Below are 22547 nucleotides of genomic sequence, written 5' to 3'. Positions count from 1 at the left end.
AATGGTGGATTGAGCTCCACCTTGACATCAGGACAGCAGGAACTCTGCCTATAAACCGAAAATCTGTTATGATTGAACGTTGGCAATGAAATTATTGAAAGAAATAAACTGGAGCTCTTTAAAAAGCTAATTTAGGCCTTGTAACAAATTCAAATTCACCAGCACTCACAATGATTTGACTTGCCTGAAATAAGTATCTGCACTTTCCTTGTTCAGGGTTTGAATCCCTTTGGTTTGTAAGAGGCTTTGGATCAAAGACAATTGAAGACGTGGTGAGTGTCCACGTGTGGGAATGAGTTTCTGTTTTGCTTCCTGCTCAGCCCCAGGGTGGATGAACAGGATGTCATGATTTTTCCTTTCTCTTGAGTGTGGGCAATAGGTGATTGACACGGTCCTGTCAAGGTCCTGAGCGCTGCAGAGCTGACAGTCACTTTATGAGAAGACACAGCCTGCCGTGTCCCGCTGAGCCACGGAGGATTTAGTTTAGTAGACGTTTCACTTCTCAGATCAGCTACATTTGAAAAAGAGCCTCGTACAAATGTTGAGCACAGCTGACCTAACAGAAACCTTGCACAGAGTCCTGACGGGATATTACCTCATCAGATGAATTATTTTCACTAATGAATAATGTGTCGTCTCAGCTGAGTGACTGTTGGATTAACCTGCAGTCTACCATAACAGCTAATACTAAAACTAAATACCAAGATAAAGCAGTACAGGCCTGCACCGATCCTATCTGTACACCCATTCTGAATGCAAAGGGCTTTATGGAATCTGATGTAAATACATAAGAAAAGCACAATCGAGCTGAACCAAGCAGAGGGAACAGCAACACAGACAGCTGCAGGATTCCTCACCTGTTCGTTATTAGCGAGCAATACATTCCATTCCTTTTCCCTCTCAGACTCCAAGATTACCTTTGAGATAACTAACCAAAATGAAAACCAACACACCCCTTGTGCTCTGAGTTTAACCCCTGATGAACCAGAATGTGTATTTGAGTTAGACTAAAGAGCATCGAGCTGCAGCTGTGTTCCCTTTATCCTCTGTCTTTAGCATGTGTGAGAAATAAGAGTGAACACACCCCAACCGTATCCCCACTGAACAGCTGAGAACAAAGCAGAAGATAATGCGTTGGGCATGATGTGTTGGGGAGGGTTGGCTGGTAGTTTAGTTTGTCCAGTTCCTAATCTTTTATCATGTTTTAACGTCTAAAAGTCTAATGAATTACAGCGTGAAATTAAACTCCAAACAGCTCATTTACAGCTGCTGCTATTGTTGCTCATGAGCTAAAGACTCCGCCATGGCTGCCACAGTGTATGCTACGTAAAATCCCTCCGTTACCCTCGTCGTACGGCTTGCTGCTGCGTTCTCCTCTCCTCCACCTTGTCTTCAGTCCCAGCCTCCCAGTCACCCCTCCTCTCCTCTGTCATCTTTACTTCAATTTCATGGTCTGACTATCGTACATTTTTAGATAACTAGGGTTAACACGTTGGTGTGACGGTAGTAATGGCTGTAGCAGTCTGTGACAGATTCCTGATCTCCTGTATCGATAATGGAAATGTATCACGAGGGATAAAGCGCTGGGATGAGTTCCACCTGCAGGTTGAGACACTCACATGTTGCTCTGAACATAGATAACTGACCTTGGTTTCAGAATGAACCACAGCTGCCCCCCCCCCCCCCCTCCTTCCACTCACCTCTGAACAATACATCCTGACTCCCCTCCCTCCCCCGTCCCGCCCATCCTCTGTCCTCTGCCTCCACCTCATCTTGTACCTATGTTTTTATACTGGCACAGCAGCAGGTTCTTGAAGGTCTTTTTGAATGTGGCGTTGCACAGTGCGTAGCAGGCCGGGTTGATGGTGGAGTTGACGTAACACAGCCAGTAGCCGATGGCCCACACGGTGTCGGGAACACAGGACTGGCAGAAGGTGGAGATCAGCACCATGACGTTGTACGGCGTCCATGTGATGATGAAGGCCAGCAGGATGGCAAAGATAGTCTTGGTCACCTGCAGAGAACGGGAAGAGGAGAGGGAAGAGAAGTCAAACCAGAATACAGATGATCTTCTTATTGCGTTCACTGTTTTTGAAAATCAATTGGGTGAGGATTAAAACTTGCTTGAGATTAAGAGTGACTGTTGTTTGCAGACAAAGAAGATCTGCTCTGTTTTTGTTACATCATGTTAAAGTCGGAACATGAGCTGAATCCGGGGTTTTTCCCTCTACATTCATCTGACTGAGCCGAGAGCGGGAGATCGGGGGCAGGGCTGTATGCAACTACTGTGTTTAATGTCACTTAGGATCACTTTGAGAGTAAGAACTGACCAGGCCTGCCGTCACTCAGTACAATAACTTGAATAACTGCCCGTAAGGTCAAATCTTTTCAAGGTCTAACAGTGTTGAACCTTTTTTGCCACGGCCCTCTGTGTTGGGGGACCAAATGTGCTCGGGAGGCAGGAACTGAGGCACGGGCGCAGCTGTAAAGACTAACAATGTTTCAGCTTGGATGAAAAAGTGTAAGTCCTGGGGCATTATGAACCGTGCTTCGTTAGTATAAAGATGGAGGAGTAGAGAGCAACAACACACACAGGTCTGAGCATCAGTCAGAATAAGCCTAATGACACAAGGATTTCTGAATTTCTGAACTATCAGAAGTCTGGTCTGGGATTTGTATTAGACATTCCTCAGCCACCAGAGGTCCACTGCCCTGCTGAAGTCCGAGTGTGTATCAAAATCTGAAGATATTGTGGCATGCTTTGTCGTTCTAAAAGCTCAGAGGGAAAATACCATCTGTCATTGTGAACACTAATGAAGTGCAGAGACTGCAGCAGCAGTAAGTCTTTAACAGTTGTTCCTTACTGTTCACACACAGGTAAACCTGGTGCTCCCCCTGCATACCGGCACCGTGCTGTATGCTGCCATGCAGAACGGTTTCAGCTCCTTATGTTTCCATCATGGCACAGTGTGCCGTATCACTCTATAGGGTTTGTAATTACCATGTCCATACGTCAGCACTGTGTGTTGTTGATGCATGCATGGCTGATGTGTGCGCAGTATCCCATCGACATACCTTCTTTTCCCTGGCAGCCATCTGTCGTTTCCTCTTCACTTGGCTTCTGGCGATGCTTGCAAACTTTCTGGCCACAGTCCTGGGACGACTGATTGGGATTGAACGCCTCTCTGCGCCCTCTACAGGAGGGACGATCTCCAGAGCTGTGATGCACTCGTCCCCCGCCTGCTTGGTTACGATCTTTATCTTGGACCATCTCGAGCTAGCGGTGCCCTTAGCCAATTCGATGCTGGTTGTTGTCGTGGCAACTGGGTTAGGATCGCTCGCATCCTGTAAAAAAAAACAAGAGGGTTCAAGTATGTCGCTGATGTAAGGTGCATGAAGGTCGCAGAATGCTCTTCCATAATTCAACACTATTAGAATAAGCAGCACGACGCTCATCCCGTCTTGAGATTGCCTTTCACAAAACATTTGACCTTCGTCCTTAAGGTCATCACTGAACAACACACAGATATTTACAGATATGATCCATCCCTGTCTGTCATCTGGGCAATCCTTTTAAGAATGTTGAAAAGAAAGCATGGACTACAAAACAGAAAACAGTCCAACATTGAATACCAACCTCAGATATGACCTCGTTCTTGGTGCTGTCCTTTGGCTTTGTGGGGGGAATGAAAGCTGTGGACGAGTCGTTGGAGCTCTCCTTCTCCTCCTGAACAGTAAGATAGATACCATTAGGATAAACCAATACTCATGAGGAGTTGTAATAAAGACATGCATACAGAGTGGTAGCAGAAGTCAGAGGGTTTTTACTTTATTATCACAGGATTTCTAAATGTACTGCTTTAAGCCCGACAGTTTGGGTAGAGCAACAGCAAAGCTGCTGTCACAGAGAGCCGCTGTTATCCCCCTCTGCATAATGTGCACTACACAGGGCGTATACTCGCTGCTGCTATCATTCTGGCAGCTCTTTCTGACGCACGTTTCAGCAAAATGCCTTCCCTCCATTCTCACCACATCAAGAGGATTGAGTGCAGAGCATTAGTCATGCATCAGGTGTGCTGTTACGGCAGGTAGTGATGGTTCTTACTGATGTCAGAGGTCTCAGCTTTCACTGCATTTCCATGTGATGGAATTACAGGAGGAGGTTGGGGTCAAACTTTCTAATTTGATGAATTGGCATTATTTAAATGGAGTTAGGGTTCCAGATTAACACAAACCTCTAAGGAAGACGGCGAGTGCAATTTAGCTTTACTGTCTTTCAGTTTATGTACAGCCTGTGCCAGCTGCTTCTTTCATTTCTTTAAAGGATATACTGAGCCTCTTCTTCCATGGTGTTCTTATCTGTTATTAACTTTAGTTATTTATGTCACTTGTATTCAGCTACACTGTACTCCTGCTGTTGTACTGTACATTTCCCAGTTGCTGGACAAATAAAGTAATTCAGATTCTGATTCTGAGGCCATTTATGCCTCTTGTCCACAGTCGCCCAGATAGAAAGCACGACGCTGCTGAGCTGGGGCTGTGTCGGTCAGTACCTGGGTGAGGCCCGGGCTGGGCTGAGCATGGGGCAGTGGCTGAGCAGGTTTGGGTTCCTCCGTTCTGCCGTTCTTCACCGCCTCCAGCGCCGTGGTGGTGGAGTCCAGACTGAGTTTGGGGGTGGAGCGGGGGCTGGCCTGAGGACTGGTCTCATTGTTGTTGTTCTGCTTTAACAGGTGACTCTTCAGCAGGCTGGGAGTTCTGGTTAACACAAAGCACACACTGTTCAAACATCTCTGCCATTTTTTAAACACACAAACGGAGAGGAGTGATTAATTGTGTACATAGTATGGTAATTAATCTGCAGCAATCTGTGTACATGATTAATTCATGTGAAGAGCCTGGGTGAGAGGCTTCTGGTGCCAGTCTGTGATTTATTGACCCATTTCTTTTAGTTAAACAAACAATTCCCTCTCTCTGGAAGTTATGAGGTTTAAGATAAGCATGTATTATCATTGGATATAGTGCTCAACTATGATGTATATATAAATGTAGAAATACAAGACTATAGAAGAAACATATATCTGAGTGATGTTAAAATATATACATTTGAACTTTGGATCAATGAACGTGGATAAGAAGCGTCTCCCTCTGGATGTTCAAACCGACAGAAAGCTGTGAAGACGGTGAGCCAACCTTTAAAGGTCAGACTATTGATAAAAAGTTTCCAGGGTTAGAGGAAGTATGACATCATCAAGTGAAGTGTGTGTTTGTCGTTCAGTCTCAGAGATGCATGCTTTCAGTCATAACTGTCAAGACTCGTTTTCCATACCCTCTTCCTTTTCACTCAGGAAATGATTTGCAACGCATGACATGCATTTGAATCCTTAGGTGCTCTTACTTTATTCCCTTCTTCTCCTTTTTCTCTGGTTTGTGTTTGGAGACCCTGCTCCTGGAGGCAAGGGAAATGTGGATGTACAGGACCGTCATTATAATGACCGGCAGATAGAAAGCTGCTATGGCTGTACCAAACGTCGCCGCAGGGTTTGAAAGGAACTGCAGAAAGAGAGAAAGGCAGAAGGACAGAAGGAGGGATTAGGAGGTATACTTGTCTAAATCTAATATTTGTAAAACATGTTGCTGACACTGTTAAACTTATGGTTGTACTTCGTGGTGGTGCTGCTGCACTGCATTATATTAAGGTGATAGTATTTGTACTCAAACATTAGGGGTGTTAAGGTATTAGAGCGAGTCCTAATACCTTAACAGAACATGTAGAATTTGTTCTTAAACTTCAGTGTTTATGAGTGTGTGTGTGTGTGTGTGTGTGTGTGTGTGTGTGTGTGTGTGTGTGTGTGTGTGTGTGTGTGTGTGTGTGTGTGTGTGTGGAACGGTGTGTGACTCCACCTGCCTACTGTGGGGAACAGTACACGAGTGGAACAGCAAAGAGCCTGGAGACTGAGTCAGAAACCAACAGCAGCTGTCTGTGAACACTGGACCAGAACCATACAGTGTCTTGGATGCTCCATGCGGACCGCTGCAACAAGCAGGGTGAGGGCCACGTCACTGATGGGCAGCCAAGCTAGCATTACCATTAGCAAGCTGATATGCTAACACCGCAATCTACTTGTGGCTGTAGAAGCAGTTTTCCAATGCATCACACTGTGTGAGTTTATACTGTACGTTTATTTTGGGATTAGAATTAGTGCCTAGCAGTTCAGTTACTCTGCCAACCACTCAAGTTGCAGTGTCCATCCATGTCTGTCCAAACTGTCACCGCTTATTATTATCACAACATGTGTGAAACTGTCACAATAAGCGTATGAGCTATTGAGATAAGACCACAAGGTGTTTTGAGACTAATGTACAGTAAGGGGAAAAACACGGTAAAGAAACCTGTGATGAAGAAATTGAGCGAAGACAACCCCGCATGGCTACCCAAAAACTAGCCCTCTGATGTCTTTGGCCTCTCCATCAGTCACATGACACTGCCCTCTCAGATTGTGTTGATACAGCAAGAGTTTCTCCACTGGGAAGAGGTCAAAGGTCATGGACTAGGAGCCAGCAGAGTAGCAGAGAAAGAATATAGAAATGTAAACCAGACACCAGAAACTGGGGTTAATACCGCTCAATATACCGGCACCATACTCTGTGTTTCTGTCACATGATATTCCATCTGAGCTGACAGCTGCTTGAAGGCTGAAGCTAATAGGGTTACCTTGTGAGGAGTACTTTAATCACACCTTATTCCTGAAGGATCTGTTGACTGTACCTGAATGTAACACTCTCCAGGGGGCACTGTTCGCTGTCCCACGATGAACTGCCAGAACAGGATGGCAGGAGCCCACAGGATGAAGGACAGGATCCACGCCGCTGCGATCATCAGCCCTGCCATCTTGGTCGTCCTTCTCGTGGGGTAAGTGAGGGGTTTGGTCACGCAAAAGTAGCGATCGAAGCTGATGATCAGTAAATTCATCACGGAGGCGTTGGAGACGACGTAATCTAAAGCTAGCCACAAGTCACAGACCACCGGGCCCAGCGGCCAGTACCCAACGATGATGTAGACCGTGTACAGATTCATGCTGAAAACCCCTATGATCAGGTCGGCGCATGCTAATGAGAACAGGAAGTAGTTATTGACAGTTTGTAAGTGGCGGTTTACTTTGATGGACAGCATGACTAATATATTTCCTGTTACAGTCACGAAGCTAAGAGACCCTGTAACCAAGGCGATGAAAAACATCTCCAGAGCCTTATATGGACTTCCTGCCCCAACTCCTTCATCCACAGGAGAGCAGAAGGTGGAATCATTGGAGGACGTGTTGCAGGACGTGTTGGAGAACAGGTCGGAGGATGGGATGACCGAGGACCCTGGAGAAAAAATAAAGAACATTCGTTTTCAAACCTATCTTTTTGGCAAACAGGTTAGGGTTAGGGCTCAAGATAAATATCCATAAAACAATAAAGAATGATTTAGTGGCTAAAATACCTAACGCAAGGACGTGTTTCACTGGTGATGGCTGAGCTCAGTGGAGGAGCCTGACTGAAGTGGCGATGACTCATGTTTCCGTGCTGTGATTAGAGCTTTGCTAACTTTCTATAAATGCGTTTCATCCCTCTGCCTCACGGAGAAGCTCCTCAGAGACTCTCAAGTCATTAGTCAGAGCCCCTTCCCTGTATGCAACACACTATTTTAAACACTTTCAGCAAATATGTCCACTCATGATGATGGGGGGGTTCCACTTTAGGCCCCCAGCCTGTGCACATCAGCCAATCTGCAGGCAGCAGCTCCTGCCTGCCTGCAGTACAGTATATATTAGTATATATATTAATACTCTGCAGGTTTGATTCTGAACTAACCTGGCTGAGTACCTCGGCCACAACAATGGGAATTTAGCCATCTGCGTGTTCTGAGAAAAGTCAATATGTTTTATTCACAATGGCACATTGATATACACATTATGTCGGAGTTTGCATTCACCAAATAGTTCTTGTCATTAACAGATTTTTTTCCAGTAACAGACTGTCTAGAATATGGACGTATGACACAGTGAGGGTGATCTGCCCCGACATTTAACAATTCTCAGCGCGTTAAAGAGCTTTGTGTCACGCTTAGGCAGGAAGGGGAACCCAAGAGCAGTACAGAATAAGAAATCAAGTATTCTTAACAAACATTCAAGGCGGGACACCAGGAAAGGGTTGAGGACTGGAGGTTGGCACTCAGGGCTGCTAGAAAGTCTTTTGATCCAGTCATGCAACAAGCTCAACAAGCAAGAGGTAATCAGGAAAACCCAACAGGAACAGTCATGGGACGACGAACCGACAGAGAACACAAGAGAAGACTAAGTACACAGAAGGCTAATCACAAGAGGAGACAGAGGTGAAACACAGGGGCAGAACACAGTCAGACAGGAGAGAACACACAGGAAGGAAGACAGGACAAGTCAAGGAGAAAATACATGTCAAAATAAAACTACAGTCGTGACACTTGGAACAGGCGGCCACAAAGCACCAAGGCAAGCCAACTATTTTACAGATTACCAAATGATGGTTGTTTCAAAGTGACGCTCTGAACGGCAGAGGGACAAAGCTGATTCAAAGGGGACACCTGGAATGGCAATCTTATAAAACCCACTTAAATGAAAAACTCAAACCCTGCAGAACAGTGATCAGGCATATTCATTGCCGGCACTCTTCAAAGCTCCCTGCCCCTCCTCTCACTAATCTTTGCTATGAATTTAATTTAGGCCATGTTTTAGATATACAGTGCATTACTCTTTCATGAAGATGCCGAGCCAACACCGTTACTGTGTTGATAATAAAGCTGTTTCAACAGAGACTGGCTGCCTCTGATAGCACTCAGTGAATGTATTCAGTGTCTGTAGAAACAACTGCTGCAGAGCCAAGAGCCAAAGAGGAGTCAGTGGAGTTACACTACCCAGTCCTTTTCAGCACTCCAACTTTAGGTTTCAATGTCTTTCTGCAAAACGTAAGGTCTGCTTCCAGCTTTAAAGCTATTGTTGAGCGTTTGTTTCAGATGTTGGTTATGATTTTCATGGCAACTAATGCCTGTTGAATTGATTGTTGAAAGGTGGAGACAGAGATGGAATCAAACCCAGGTCCTCCACAAGGGGACCTAGCCCAAATATACGGGCCCCCAGACATTACCAACGTGTATGCTGATGCACAAAGGAGGACGACGAATAATGTATATTCTTCTTGTGTTTAATAAGCTAGTGACTTCAGCTGTCAGATAATAGCATGCAGCACAATACAATTAGTCTTCCTGCAGCCAAATGTATTGTTTGTCATTTCAAGAGGAACAAGCTAAAGAAGCTACAGGCGATACGAGGATTCATAGCGACCATAATGTTGTATGTACATGCACGCCTCATCAAACATAGCTTCTCAATGCTACAGCACAACTTCATACATACTGCATGACACACCACACACACACACACACATTCAGCTCCCCGGAGGTTAGTTAGACCATACCAAGGCAGCGGGTGAGAGTGAGCCGAGTGCGCTCCTTTAAACATGTATGTAACGTATCTGCAGTGTTTGAAACATGTATGTGCATCCTGTCTCTGGAGGGCGCAACACTCTCTGACAATTATATATTCAGAGCAGTTTCAAAACAATTCATCCGTTTGCATCTTACAATTTATTCCTCCAAATAGTTATCACTACAATGTTCAGAGTGTCCTTGTTGGAGGAGCTCGGGACCTACGACTGTCATTGCCATTTCTGCACTGGAGCTACTGTGCATATCAAAGCCTTTGAATTGAAATTGAGACCTTCTCTGCATCACTAAACACAACACAAAAAGCCACCAGGATACGCTCCCATGAAACTTCAATCTTACACTGACAGCATGTGAGACAGGTATGATGCTGTGTCTCACATCCATCTGCCATTTTGTACAAAATGTAGTATTTCATGCACTCAACGTAATGAAAGTAGTGCATCCATTCACGATTGGGGCTACTTTGCATAGCACTATACAAACAGAGGTCATATGCTGGCTTCTGCTGGTTTTGTAGGGGTTAATTGAGCAACTATACAATTGCTCGCTAGATAACAGCGGTGATTGCCACTTCTTATGAGGGCACAGCCGCTGTGTGTGATTTGAAACAACACCGTAAAAACATCAAGCCCTGTGCGTGTTGTACACTGTACGACAGGCTGAGTTTTCCAGAGACTTACTGAGAGCTGTGTTTTAGAAGCTGAGAAGCAGAACTCAGAGGCAGAAGTACCGTACCGAGAGCCTGACACATTATCACTCTGGAGTACTTTATGATTGCCTGATTGTGAATAATGTCCAATATTTGTCCCCACCAACTTCAACCAAGGCTCCACAGCAGCAGCAGCAGCAGCAGCAGAGAGGCTGCATTGTGCTTTGGTCTGCATGCTCTCAATGTTAACATAATGTCAGGGTTAGGTACGCAGGACACAAACGCAGTACAAAACAAGGGGTTGAACAAAAAGCCGAGACGACAAGAAATCAAGGAAAAAGGGAATATGCACAAACAGGGGAAAAGGAACCAAACCAGGAACACGAGGTACAGGAGCCCAGGGAGAACCAACAGGACCATGCATGGGAGTGATGACGACCAAACAAGGGTCACAAGGGAAGACAAGACTATTGAGAAGAGAAGACACAGCTGGGGAGGGGAGGGGGAACCCAGGGGCAACAGGTGAAGGCAAACAGACAATCAGACAGGAGGGAAGAGACAGGAAGTAAAGCTAGAGAAGACAGGAAGGAATAAACAGGCCGTGACACAACGATGTTCAAAATATAGTAAAAGGTTTCCCTGGTTGGCTTGGGAGTGTTTGTTATACAACAATATAAATCCAGTAATGGCTCAGAATGGCACTGGGTGGCTACGGAGGGATAGTGAGTATCATGTCGTCCGTTAAGTTCTGAAAGCAGACCATCCACATTTGTAATGCACCGCTTCTGGAGACTGTGTCTTTTATTCATATCATTCTGTAGTCCTTAGACACACAGATGCAGTGTTTTTATGTCATCAATTATCCATCTCTGAAATAATCTATGCATGATTCTGAGTTATACCGCCTACTTGTCAATGCTCGCTGCAGTCAGGGCCCACGGTCTGCATTGTATTGACAGGCACTGGCAGCAGAGACTTAATGTGCAAATATATTCTTTGAATACCAGACTCTTTTTGGATGAACCTTGGCTAGCAGACATCTTTATATATTGTAAAATCATAAATTAGATTTTCCTTTGTCCCAAAATAATAATAGAGAGGCCAATAGAGGGTCAAGGAGTTTGAAGCAGTGCGAGGAGAACTGTGAGGAAATTCTAAAACGTCTAATATAACTTTTGGTTCGTGGTAATAGCTGTCATCTTATTTTAAAATTCTGACTGACAACATTTGCACTCTAAGATGAGAAAAGTGAACAGGAGGTCTAGGTTTTATCTATGATATAAGAAAATGTCGTTTGGTTGTCCAAAGAGTTGACTCCCCCAACAGCTCTCTGCACTGTCACTGCTGAGCCTCAACATCTTCTCCAGACTGAGGTCCTCCATGAAATATACAACACAGGCTGATGAGAGGCACATTACCATGGGTTTCATCACCATCATCTCACACACTCATACATGAAGAGCATTCCAACAACAGGGCTGGAGACGGAGAGCTGCTGCAACATTCATGTCTCTGCATCATCAGTCCACACACACGCAGCAGCGCCGCTGAAATATTCATCTGAAAACAGACACTATATTAAATTATACACCCTGTTTCATCCCTCATTAACCTACTGCATTTTCACATCTGAAGAAGGGGTAATGCACGCTGTAGGACGTGCTGTCAGCGCTGCAGAAAGATGCTCTGATCTTCAGTGGGTACTCCGTCATTTCCTGGCAAGTCTCTATCCACAGAATTTAAACCACTTGATCAATTTCGGTGATTTATTGAAATGAAGCTCAGCACCAGTTCTCAGGAAGATGCTGACCCCTCCAATCTGTGTTTGGGGGTTAAGCTAAAATCACTTTGTCTCTATTCCCACAAGCCAATCACAGCGCCCCTTTACATCTGCTCTCCCCCCCCCCTCCTGACAGCTATCATTGCAGGTGACTCGATGCAGCCCTAACTTCCACCTCCCGTTCCTCCAAACCCAGGTTTCAAGCTTAAACCACTCCTCTTCAGACCGACCTCCATCAATCCCTTCATGCCTCCACCACCACCAGTGTCTAGACCCCAGGGGGTGTTTCATCGGCTCGGTTTTCTCCCTCCAGAGTGATACTCCTGCACAATGGGGTCCATTTTCCAAACACCGTTACTTCATCTGTGTATTCCTGGAGATAAATATATTGTCACATCAAAACAAGTCGAATTTAGTATTTAGGAACTTCTTCAGAGGGTTTTTGTGTCCTTTTTAGCAAAATAAAATGGAAATTAAACTAGACCTATACTAATTCTAGTCTTCTAATTTAGCCAAATTAGTTTATTTGCCAACTTTAGTACTTTGATCCTCTTTTGAAAGCACACACGAACAATGTGATGCATTTAAACTCTCTGTGTTAAATATTGCCTCTTAACTCCTCACATGGTGAAATGTCACTTTGGTTTAGCTTCCTGTCGCCTTGGTGTCTATTGAATGTTTCTGGGTGCTGAAAACCCCCCCCCTCTTATTCCGTCAGTTTCTTTCTCATCTCCCCAGGGGAGGAAGAGGAGAAAGGCGATGTGACCTTCCTCTTACAGCTCGATGCTGAAATCAAAATATTCATGTTACATTTCGTAAAGAAAGCTCTAAACGAGGAGAGATCCCAAAAAGGTCCTCGGGGAAGGATGCTGGCCCAGCAGTTTTCCAGCAAACAAGCCCCGGTGGGGCCACTGTTGTTGTTGTGTTGGAAGTGTGGACTAGAGCAGAGCTACCCTAAACCCTCAGGTCCCTCTGCACATCCACAGCTCCATCCTGATGATTGGTCCACTGTGGCCCCACAAAACCAAGCATTACTGCAATCATTAAACGCTAATCCAGAGTACACAGGTACACGACTGAAACCCTGCAGTGGAACGGATAGTCTTTATTCACATGGCTTCTCTCTATTCCAGCGGGACTGCATCAAACCACACACACACACACACACACACACACACACACACACACACACACACACACACACACACACACACACACACACACACACACACACACACACACACACACACACACACCATGTGCTGCACTCAACTGTACAAGGGTGGATGATAATGGATGATGATTGTTGGGGAGAGTAAACACTATGTTCACAATGGAGGATTATAATTGGACGTACTAATCACACCGACAGGAAAGCGCATACAGGCTGTGCGGCTTCCTGTATCACATCTGATGGCTTTATAGAGAATACAATTTGCATTATACACTAAGGGATACAACGGAACCGTGTGAGGTTTCTCTACGAGACGTTTGGTCGCGACATTGAGAATTGTAAGGGTTGACTCATATTCATGGTGGTTGGACTAGAAATACAACCGGACACTTAGGGGTGGATTCACCACCGGATGTTGCGGCAGCTAAATTGGCACACATAACAAGTTGGAGGAAGATTATTTTAAATTGGAGAGTTGCTGGGAACTGAAGCGCATATGGCATGTCACACGCATAGCTTCCAGGGCTGATGGCAGCATGATATTTTTTAATCAGGCCATCTCCTTTTTCAGAGCGAAGCTGTACAATTGAGAACAGCATCAGCACTGACTCTCTGGGATATTAAAGCAGGTATTACAAGAGGAGGAAACATCACAAGCTCACTCTCACATCCCATCCTCTTTAGTGGAAGAGCTTCAGATGGAAGAAGAAAACATGGAGGAAAATCTAGGAGAGGAAAAATCAAAAGAGGGGTGTAAAGAAATGGGAGGAAGTCATGGACAATCGTCAAATGACATGAATCTGATTTGGTATTGCACGGCGGCCGAGCAGTGAAGAAGAGCGTGGCAAAGAGCAGAGACAAGGAGGCAGAGAAAAGCTGAGAGGATTATCAGTCGAAGGCAAGACTGAAAGGTGAGTTTTGAAGGCTGTTTTGAAGGACGTGAGAGGGTTGGCAGATCAGAAGTGACTGGGGAGGGCTGCAGCGAAGGCCATGCTTATCATTAGTTTACATATAGTGGTAAAGTGGCAGGAAATGAGGAAACACAGGAAGCCAAGAGGAACTCAGTTCACAAAGATGAACCATACGATCATGATCTATAACCATGCGTGTTAGCGTGAATGTTTTCTGAAGTGTTTCTCTCTTAATATTAGTAGTCCTATCTGCAGTATTACACATGCTTTGAGCCTCATGGGGAGCACTCGACTGCTCCGACAATAATCCCCAAAAGTACAGCTGTACCAACTGCCAGGCACACAGAGTTTAGTCTTCCTCCACAGAGACGAGAGACGAGTTGGAACCACTCCTGTGCCCAGCAAGTACACATTATCCGCTACTACACAACCAGATACAGAAACAAAGGACTGACTCCCAATAATTATTGAATAGAATAGTATAGACTTCAAAATGATCGTAATGCTTCCGCTAAGAGATATGTACTCCATATATACTCCCATATCGTGTTCCCGTTAGTGTTTACTTCCTGTCTGTCTCCTTCTGCTGTTCCTGTCAGTGTTTACTTCCTGTCTGTCTTCCTCTGCTGTTCCTGTTAGTGTTTACTTCCTGTCTGTCTTCCTCTGCTGTTCCTGCTAGTGTTTACTTCCTGTCTGTCTTCCTCTGCTGTTCCTGTCAGTGTTTACTTCCTGTCTGTCTTCCTCTGCTGTTCCTGTCAGTGTTTACTTCCTGTCTGTCTTCCTCTGCTGTTCCTGCTAGTGTTTACTTCCTGTCTGTCTTCCTCTGCTGTTCCTGTTAGTGTTTACTTCCTGTCTGTCTCCTTCTGCTGTTCCTGTCAGTGTTTACTTCCTGTCTGTCTTCCTCTGCTGTTCCTGCTAGTGTTTACTTCCTGTCTGTCTTCCTCTGCTGTTCCTGCTAGTGTTTACTTCCTGTCTGTCTCCTTCTGCTGTTCCTGTCAGTGTTTACTTCCTGTCTGTCTTCCTCTGCTGTTCCTGCTAGTGTTTACTTCCTGTCTGTCTTCCTCTGCTGTTCCTGCTAGTGTTTACTTCCTGTCTGTCTTCCTCTGCTGTTCCTGCTAGTGTTTACTTCCTGTCTGTCTTCCTCTGCTGTTCCTGTTAGTGTTTACTTCCTGTCTGTCTCCTTCTGCTGTTCCTGTCAGTGTTTACTTCCTGTCTGTCTTCCTCTGCTGTTCCTGTCAGTGTTTACTTCCTGTCTGTCTCCTTCTGCTGTTCCTGTCAGTGTTTACTTCCTGTCTGTCTTCCTCTGCTGTTCCTGCTAGTGTTTACTTCCTGTCTGTCTTCCTCTGCTGTTCCTGCTAGTGTTTACTTCCTGTCTGTCTTCCTCTGCTGTTCCTGCTAGTGTTTACTTCCTGTCTGTCTTCCTCTGCTGTTCCTGTTAGTGTTTACTTCCTGTCTGTCTCCTTCTGCTGTTCCTGTCAGTGTTTACTTCCTGTCTGTCTCCTTCTGCTGTTCCTGTTAGTGTTTACTTCCTGTCTGTCTTCCTCTGCTGTTCCTGTCAGTGTTTACTTCCTGTCTGTCTTCCTCTGCTGTTCCTGTTAGTGTTTACTTCCTGTCTGTCTCCTTCTGCTGTTCCTGTCAGTGTTTACTTCCTGTCTGTCTTCCTCTGCTGTTCCTGTTAGTGTTTACTTCCTGTCATCCAACATTTGCTCTTTCTCATTTCTCAATTTCCCCCTCCATATCTCCCTCTCTCATTTCTGTCTGTAAACACTTTCTCTTCATCTCTTGCCTCCTCCCCCTCCTCCTTTGGTCATTCCCCTGGTTTGTGTGTGTGTGTGTGTGTGTGTGTGTGTGTGTGTGTGTGTGTGTGTGTGTGTGTGTGTGTGTGTGTGTGTGTGTGTTTGAAAGATTTTTATAACCCCCCAAGCACATCACAGTGTTGCCAATCCATACTTCACAGTGCATTTCCAGCAGTGCTCTGTTTGAGCAAGTGTGTATTGTGTGTGTGTGTGTGTGTGTGTGTGTGTGTGTGTGTGTGTGTGTGTGTGTGTGTGTATGTGTGTGTGTGTGTGTCTGTGTGTCTGTGTGTGTGTGTGTGTGTGTGTGTGTGTGTGTGTGTGTGTGTGTGTGTGTGTGTGTGTGTCTGTGTGTGTCTGTGTGTGTGTGTCTGTGTGTGTGTGTGTGTGTGTGTGTGTGTGTGTGTGTGTGTGTGTGTGTGTGTGTGTGTGTGTGTGTGTGTGTGTGTGGTGCCAACATTAGCTATTCTTTTTGACACGTTCACGCTGTAATGGAGCTTCTCCTCTGTCTCTCCAGCACCGTACATCTTGTTTTGTGCTGCTTTCCACACCTTTCATTTTGACCCAGTTCCACAGAAAGGGCCCGTGCAACCAAGTGTCAACCTGTCAACCTGTCAACCTGTCAACCTGTCAACCTGTCAACCTGTTTTTGAGATCTTTAATAGTCAAATATTATTAATACAAACAACATATTTCTTTCAGTGCTTTTATTGATAGTGGAAAACAGACAAATGGTCCCAGGCCAGATTCTAACTGTCCACACAGTATCATTTAATAACCGGACTGGACATTAGGAACACCAATACCTGCCCCACATTAACGCCAGGTACATGTCATTGTGCCTTTCAACATTTAAAAGCAGCGTATTTACTACGAGCATAGAGAACAGCACTGTGGGGACACTGTGAAGGCAGAGCGTTTATATCTGTCTCTTCCAGCAGCCTTTTCCCTACGCTCGCTGTAGACCGCTCCACAGCACCCGCTGCAGTGGAGGACAGACACTTACACTGTGGACAGTGAGGAGAGGCAGGAAGCATGTGGAGCCCTTAGTCTCTGTGCCAGCCCTTACTGTATAACCCCTCCCAGTTCTCCCTGACCACAATCCCCCCTTCAACTGGTCGTATCGGCCAAAAGGTAAAGAAATCTAACTGAAAATACATCAAAATGTACAGAGCTGCTGTAGTTCACAACAGGTTAGCTGAAAGCAATACAATCTATCAAATATTTCAGGTTCCACTAAATAGCATTGCTTTAGACTGACCGAATACACACACACACGTGTTCCCATAATACATCTAAAGTGAATGTTTCAGTGAGTTTCTTATATCCTCACATCTAACGATTAACATCAGTTCTGAGGACTACAGCGGCACAGTTCCTCCACTTTACTTCTTTTCTGTACGGAGCCCGATGCACTGACTTATCTGTGTTCCATCTCCACAGTCGGAGGATCACATCATGTCCTAGAACTCCCCTCAGCCCTCAGTCTCCGTCTGTCTGCATATCGTAAAGCCAAGGTTATTATGCCCATCTAATATTCCCCCACATCTAGATTAGACTTTTTTAATCTGCCGAGAAGGCAATATGTATGTGAAGCCGCACAATAACACACAGTTATATAGGTCAGCTTTCAGACTGCTTTCTACTCTTATTGCACACATCAAAGTATTGGGAGGGGGGGCGTTAGTTCAGTCTGTGGGGACCTGGCTGGCTCTAGTGGCCAGATCGTCACTGGTTCAAGTCCCAGTACGGCTATATATTTAAAGGAAGTGTCTAAATCTTTACCTCTAGCTCCATTCTGTTTGAATTCATGATGAGTAAATGATTTCATTATTAGCACGGATTGCACAATGAGCACCAGGCGAGTCCTCCGCAGCTTTGAACAGTTGGCGTAAATCCCCCTCTGCTTCTCGTCAAACCCCTATCCCATAATTCCTCTATCGCCCCTCCACACCCCCCTTCCTCTTCACATCCCTCTGTGCCCATTTGGATGCCAGCTCAGAGGGAATGTGCCAGTTACAAAATCTGGGGCTGATACATACACGTTCACACGTAAACACAGCTGCACGGAACATGCAACATGGGACTGCATCCGTCAAACTAGGCCATTATGGGGAAAACAGGACATCAAATTCAGGTGCAAAAGGATGCTAGATTATCTAATTATGACTGTCCTCCTCCTCCACCCCACCAAACAGCATTTCTCAAGAATCTGACCAACAAACACTGAACCATATTTACTCTACAATGATTAAAGACAACGTGAAGCAGCAAGTCCTCACAACAGAGCGTCAGTAAACGGACTTTGATGGACAGTCTGAGATCCATTTTAAGCATTAGCTCGATATAAAAACTCACAATGCCATGACAACTTGGAGAACGGATACAAAGATCAACATAATTCTTACTTTTTACTCTGAATTCTGAGACCAAAGATCATAAGTGGCATCTAAAAAAAGTCTGAATTCTGACTTTTTATGCTGCTTCAACAAAAGGAAATCCCTGGGATCAATAACGTCCATCGTATTGTTTTTAATGTGGTGCAACAGGCACAGCTACAAACTATGATCTGAACCATTAAATATGGAAACCTAGAAGACACATCTACAGGGGTGATGTCCCAGATGTTGAGTTACTAACATGCATTAATGGCTCGCCACTGCACACAGATAGAGGAGGAGAGGACTGGTTCAAGGCAAGCCAGAGCCAACCCTATAAGCTTTATCAAAGATGTCCGGACTCTGGCAACCATGGCAGACCAGGCGGGGTTATAAAGTACTGTAATCTCTTTGAGATAAGAGGCCTCTTGTCAGTGATTGGCTGCCTCTCCACCTCCCAATTACTGTTTCAATAATCATTATGCGAAGAAGTAACCACATTAATGTCGTGCATTATTCCCTTCACACCCGTTCTGCCTTTCCTCAGCCTGCAGGTTCCGACTATGATCTGTAACCTCCCTTTTTAAACTATAACATGCTATGTATAAACATGTTTATCTTTCACTGTCAATATCTACTCGTTAGTTCTGTTTGGTTTTCCATTTCAGATGTCGATATTTTCTGTTTCTCTTTTCCATGTTCACATTATGTGCAGGGCCTTGTTTCAACATGCTGCTGTGCAATCCCTAATTAGGATCAATAAAGTAAATCTTATCTAATGGACAAATGGCTGCAATCCAAGGACACACACACACACACACACACACACACACACACACACACACAGATGAAGGCCTCTGCCGGTAATTAATCTGCTCCCCTGCAGACTGACGACAGGGATCTACATCATGTCTGCACAGCGGTCTTTACAGCGCTCTCCTGCTCACATACAGTATGAAGCTGAACCTCTGAAGAGCGATCTACAGTGCAGCAGGGAAAGCTTCAATGCATTTATTATAGACCCTGTATGATCCTGATGTTGATGGAGGTCCCAGATTATCTTAAATAATACTAATTTAAAAACTATCCAGTCCAGTTTGCACCACACCAGTTGCACCCCAGGTGCAGGTGCATGAAAGAGGTGGACTCAAGCAATATGAAGGCACAAAGACAGAATTACAAAGCTGATTCTGTTCAATGCATCTGTTTTAAACTGCCAAACGCCCAACACGAGTCCTTCCCTCAGCTCTGCCCCCCCAAGGACTATCCAACAAACACTCACAGCGTACGGTCTGCAGTATTACAGGGAAAATGACAGGGGAATTATTATTCGATTATAAGACAGCAGTGCTATTTCTACAAGTCTGCACCAGGTCCACAGCACGTCCACAGCAGGTCCACAGCAGGTCCACAGCACGTCCACAGCAGGTCCACAGAAGCCAGCACTTTGTAATATTCAGTGCACATAACAACACAACTGCGTCAACTCACACACCTTCTCATGAACAATGATAACACAGCATTGGAAGCCAGAACTCTCTTTGAATTTAGCATCAGAAAAGGAAATCACAGAGGGTGCCATGGCTGGTTATTTATTCTTTTAATAGGAGCATCAAGGGGGGGGAGGTTGGTGGCTTCCTGTGAACTGTGTTCTCTTTGAGCTACAGGCTGATCCTTTAGAGCCAGATTATCAAACCTAACCGCACATATCGATCAATTCTGTGTTTAAGAATTCAAATGGTGGCACCATAGGGGCCAAACGCTGTGGCCACAGAGGATTCACCACCCTGCTGAGAGAGGAGCAGACTGCAGCATCGAAATAAAGTCTGAAACACCTAGATGAAATGGATCACATCTCACAGACTGTTAGCTGTAGTAACATCACAGCGCCCTCTAGTGGAGGCAGCGCGGCCGCAAATGTAAAATAAAGAGCCATGAACGAGCTGCTTTTTGGGATGTATGCACACTCTACTGTATATCCTGAGCGACAGGAACCCAGAACAGGGAACCCCCCCCACCTCCACATCAACTGAGCAGCATTCCATCAGCGATGTCAGGAGAAAACAAACAAACAAACAATATTAAAGTATAACTTTGAACATCTCCACAAATCAGCATGTTGCTAACTGTAAATGTTCTTACGCAGGTAAAATAAAAGCAAGTTGTTTTCTTTAATGGGCAACCAGTGCCTTTAATGTAGTGCAGTTGAGAAGGAGACAAGGGGACAAGGGGAAGACGCGCAGCAAAGGGACTCAGGCCGGATTCGAACCTGGGTCCACCGCAAAGGGATCAAACCCCATGGCCGCCAGCTCTTCACACTGAGCATAGATTCAATTGATATCATTTATTTAAATAGTATGTTGAGTTGTGCTTTCAGCTCTTTCTTTTTAAATATAAAGAATGAGATTCTTGGTTAGATCAATAATTAAAAAGTATCTCTGATATTCAGCACACAGTGAGCTTCAAAACATGTACATGTGTGTATTCTGGCATCGATAAATATACATACAATAATACACACACACACACACACACACACACACACACACACACACACACACACACACACACACACACACACACACACACACACACACACACACACACACACACACACACACACACACACACGTTCCTTTCTCTAGTGTTTTCTCATGTATACACACCCACACAGCTTTACACCACGGGGATCTGTCCTCGGCAGGAGCAAGGATGTAAATAGGATGGAATTATGAAGCAGAAGGGAGAGAGGAGACATCAGAGGAAGCGAGGAGAAGAGAGGAGCTGCTGATGGAGGGGAGGAGACGGGGGGAGGAATCGGAGAATATCCAGACAAGGGGGAATTTCACATCAACCCCCTGATGTTTTATCTCCGACTGAGCGCTGTCACTCATGCTATGGTACGGAGTCTCGCAGCCTCTTGTAATTATTTTCCTTTAGTAACCAACAGACTCATTAACTCATTACCCAGCCTGCTGCTGCAACTCATACAGGAGTGTGTGGCAGCAGGAAACACACACATGATGAAGAGTTTCAATTAAATAGTGTTTGCAACATGTGAAGTCCACCCAGCAGCCAATAAAATCACTTTGCACTGCTGCTCACACATCTGGGACCCTGTCCGTCTGACTGAGAGTGCAGTCTTTCTGAATTTACACGTCAATATATGTTTTGTTGCACAATCAATTACACCAATTATTTTCTCTTGCCAGTGAAACATTGAAAGAGGGGGGAGATGAGAGGGGGAGTTTCTTCATTTCTGAAAACCTCATTCTGTTCTCCTCTCTCCCTGCGCTCCTTCCTCCTCATGTTCCTCCTGAGGAAGCGTGAGGAAGAGGATTCACATTCCCAAAGATTAGCATTCATTTAGGTAGGGTGTTTATGAGGATATCAAATCACAGCACTCTGTTATAAGTGGGGAAATATTAAAACAGTTATGCAGTTATTAATAACTAGAAATAAAAACCTTCAGGTTCTACCCGAGGGTGTGAAAGAGTGAGCATGGTATTTTATAACGTCCTTTAAAACAACATGGGTACTACAGTCCCAGAATGTGTGATCCACACTCCCTTCAGTTACAGAAATGTACTGCTTTAACCTTTCAGATTCAGAATACTTTAAACCATTAAACTCACATTTGACCCTTTTTTTTTTACCAATATCAAAATTAAGAATGAGATAAATGGATTTTGCTCAGCACGTTCTGCTTTCAGGTGCATACTGGTACACATATGCCAAATTGAGAAGAGTATCCCACCTCGGTTCTGGCTGAGAGAGCTGAATGTGGCTCAGACTCACCTGTGCTGCTTTAATGAAGCCCAGTTACCTGGGTCAGAGAGCGGCCACTCACCATTGTAGTTCCAGAGGGGCTGCATCCCCCCCACTCCGGTGCTGTCGTTACTCATGTTGCATGATCCTGGTCCTCTCCACTTTCTTCTCCAAGTTATCTTATCCTTTATGCTCCCCCTCACCCTCTCCTCGCTGGGGGGTGTTGTGATTCTCCGTCTGCTGTTAACTCAACCACTTTCTGGTTCTCCTCTCTGCTGTGAGTCTCAGGAAGCAAAACATCTCTCTGAAAAATCCCCGGACCACTTCTTCCACTTCTCAATAACTGTTGGTTCTCCCGAAAATAAAAACGTGTCCGCTCAGGAGCGCGCGCGCGCGGTGACTCGCGCACCAGAGAGAGAGCTGAGAGAGAGAGCCTAGTGATGTCATCTTCTTCAGCCAATCCTCAGAGTCCCAGCATCTCTTCGGTGTTCTGGTATTTCTGGGTATTATGTGATCACTAACGTGGATAAACCCTCGGAGCAGAGACCATTGACTTGCAGTTTTGTAGTTG

The 22547-nt window shown here is 45.1% G+C and overlaps 1 protein-coding gene across 1 annotated transcript; it reads right to left on the bottom strand.

The window, feature by feature from the left end:
• Nucleotides 1–1753: 1753 nt before the first annotated feature.
• On the bottom strand, nt 1754–22314 carry chrm4a (cholinergic receptor, muscarinic 4a). The gene is made up of 7 exons (XM_063877432.1): nt 22059–22314; nt 6767–7365; nt 5396–5550; nt 4554–4755; nt 3638–3727; nt 3076–3345; nt 1754–2014 (listed from the first exon to the last, which is right to left on the bottom strand). Exons 1-7 carry the CDS (start codon nt 22111–22113, stop codon nt 1769–1771), a joined length of 1617 nt encoding a protein of 538 aa, XP_063733502.1. The 5' UTR covers nt 22114–22314; the 3' UTR covers nt 1754–1768.
• Between the last annotated feature and the right edge of the window lie 233 nt (nt 22315–22547).

The sequence above is a fragment of the Eleginops maclovinus genome, chromosome 24 (genome assembly GCF_036324505.1).
Source record: "Eleginops maclovinus isolate JMC-PN-2008 ecotype Puerto Natales chromosome 24, JC_Emac_rtc_rv5, whole genome shotgun sequence".
NCBI lineage: Eukaryota > Metazoa > Chordata > Actinopteri > Perciformes > Eleginopidae > Eleginops > Eleginops maclovinus.
Note: the sequence above shows the minus strand (reverse complement) of the source record. Positions and strands in the feature narration are given on the sequence as shown.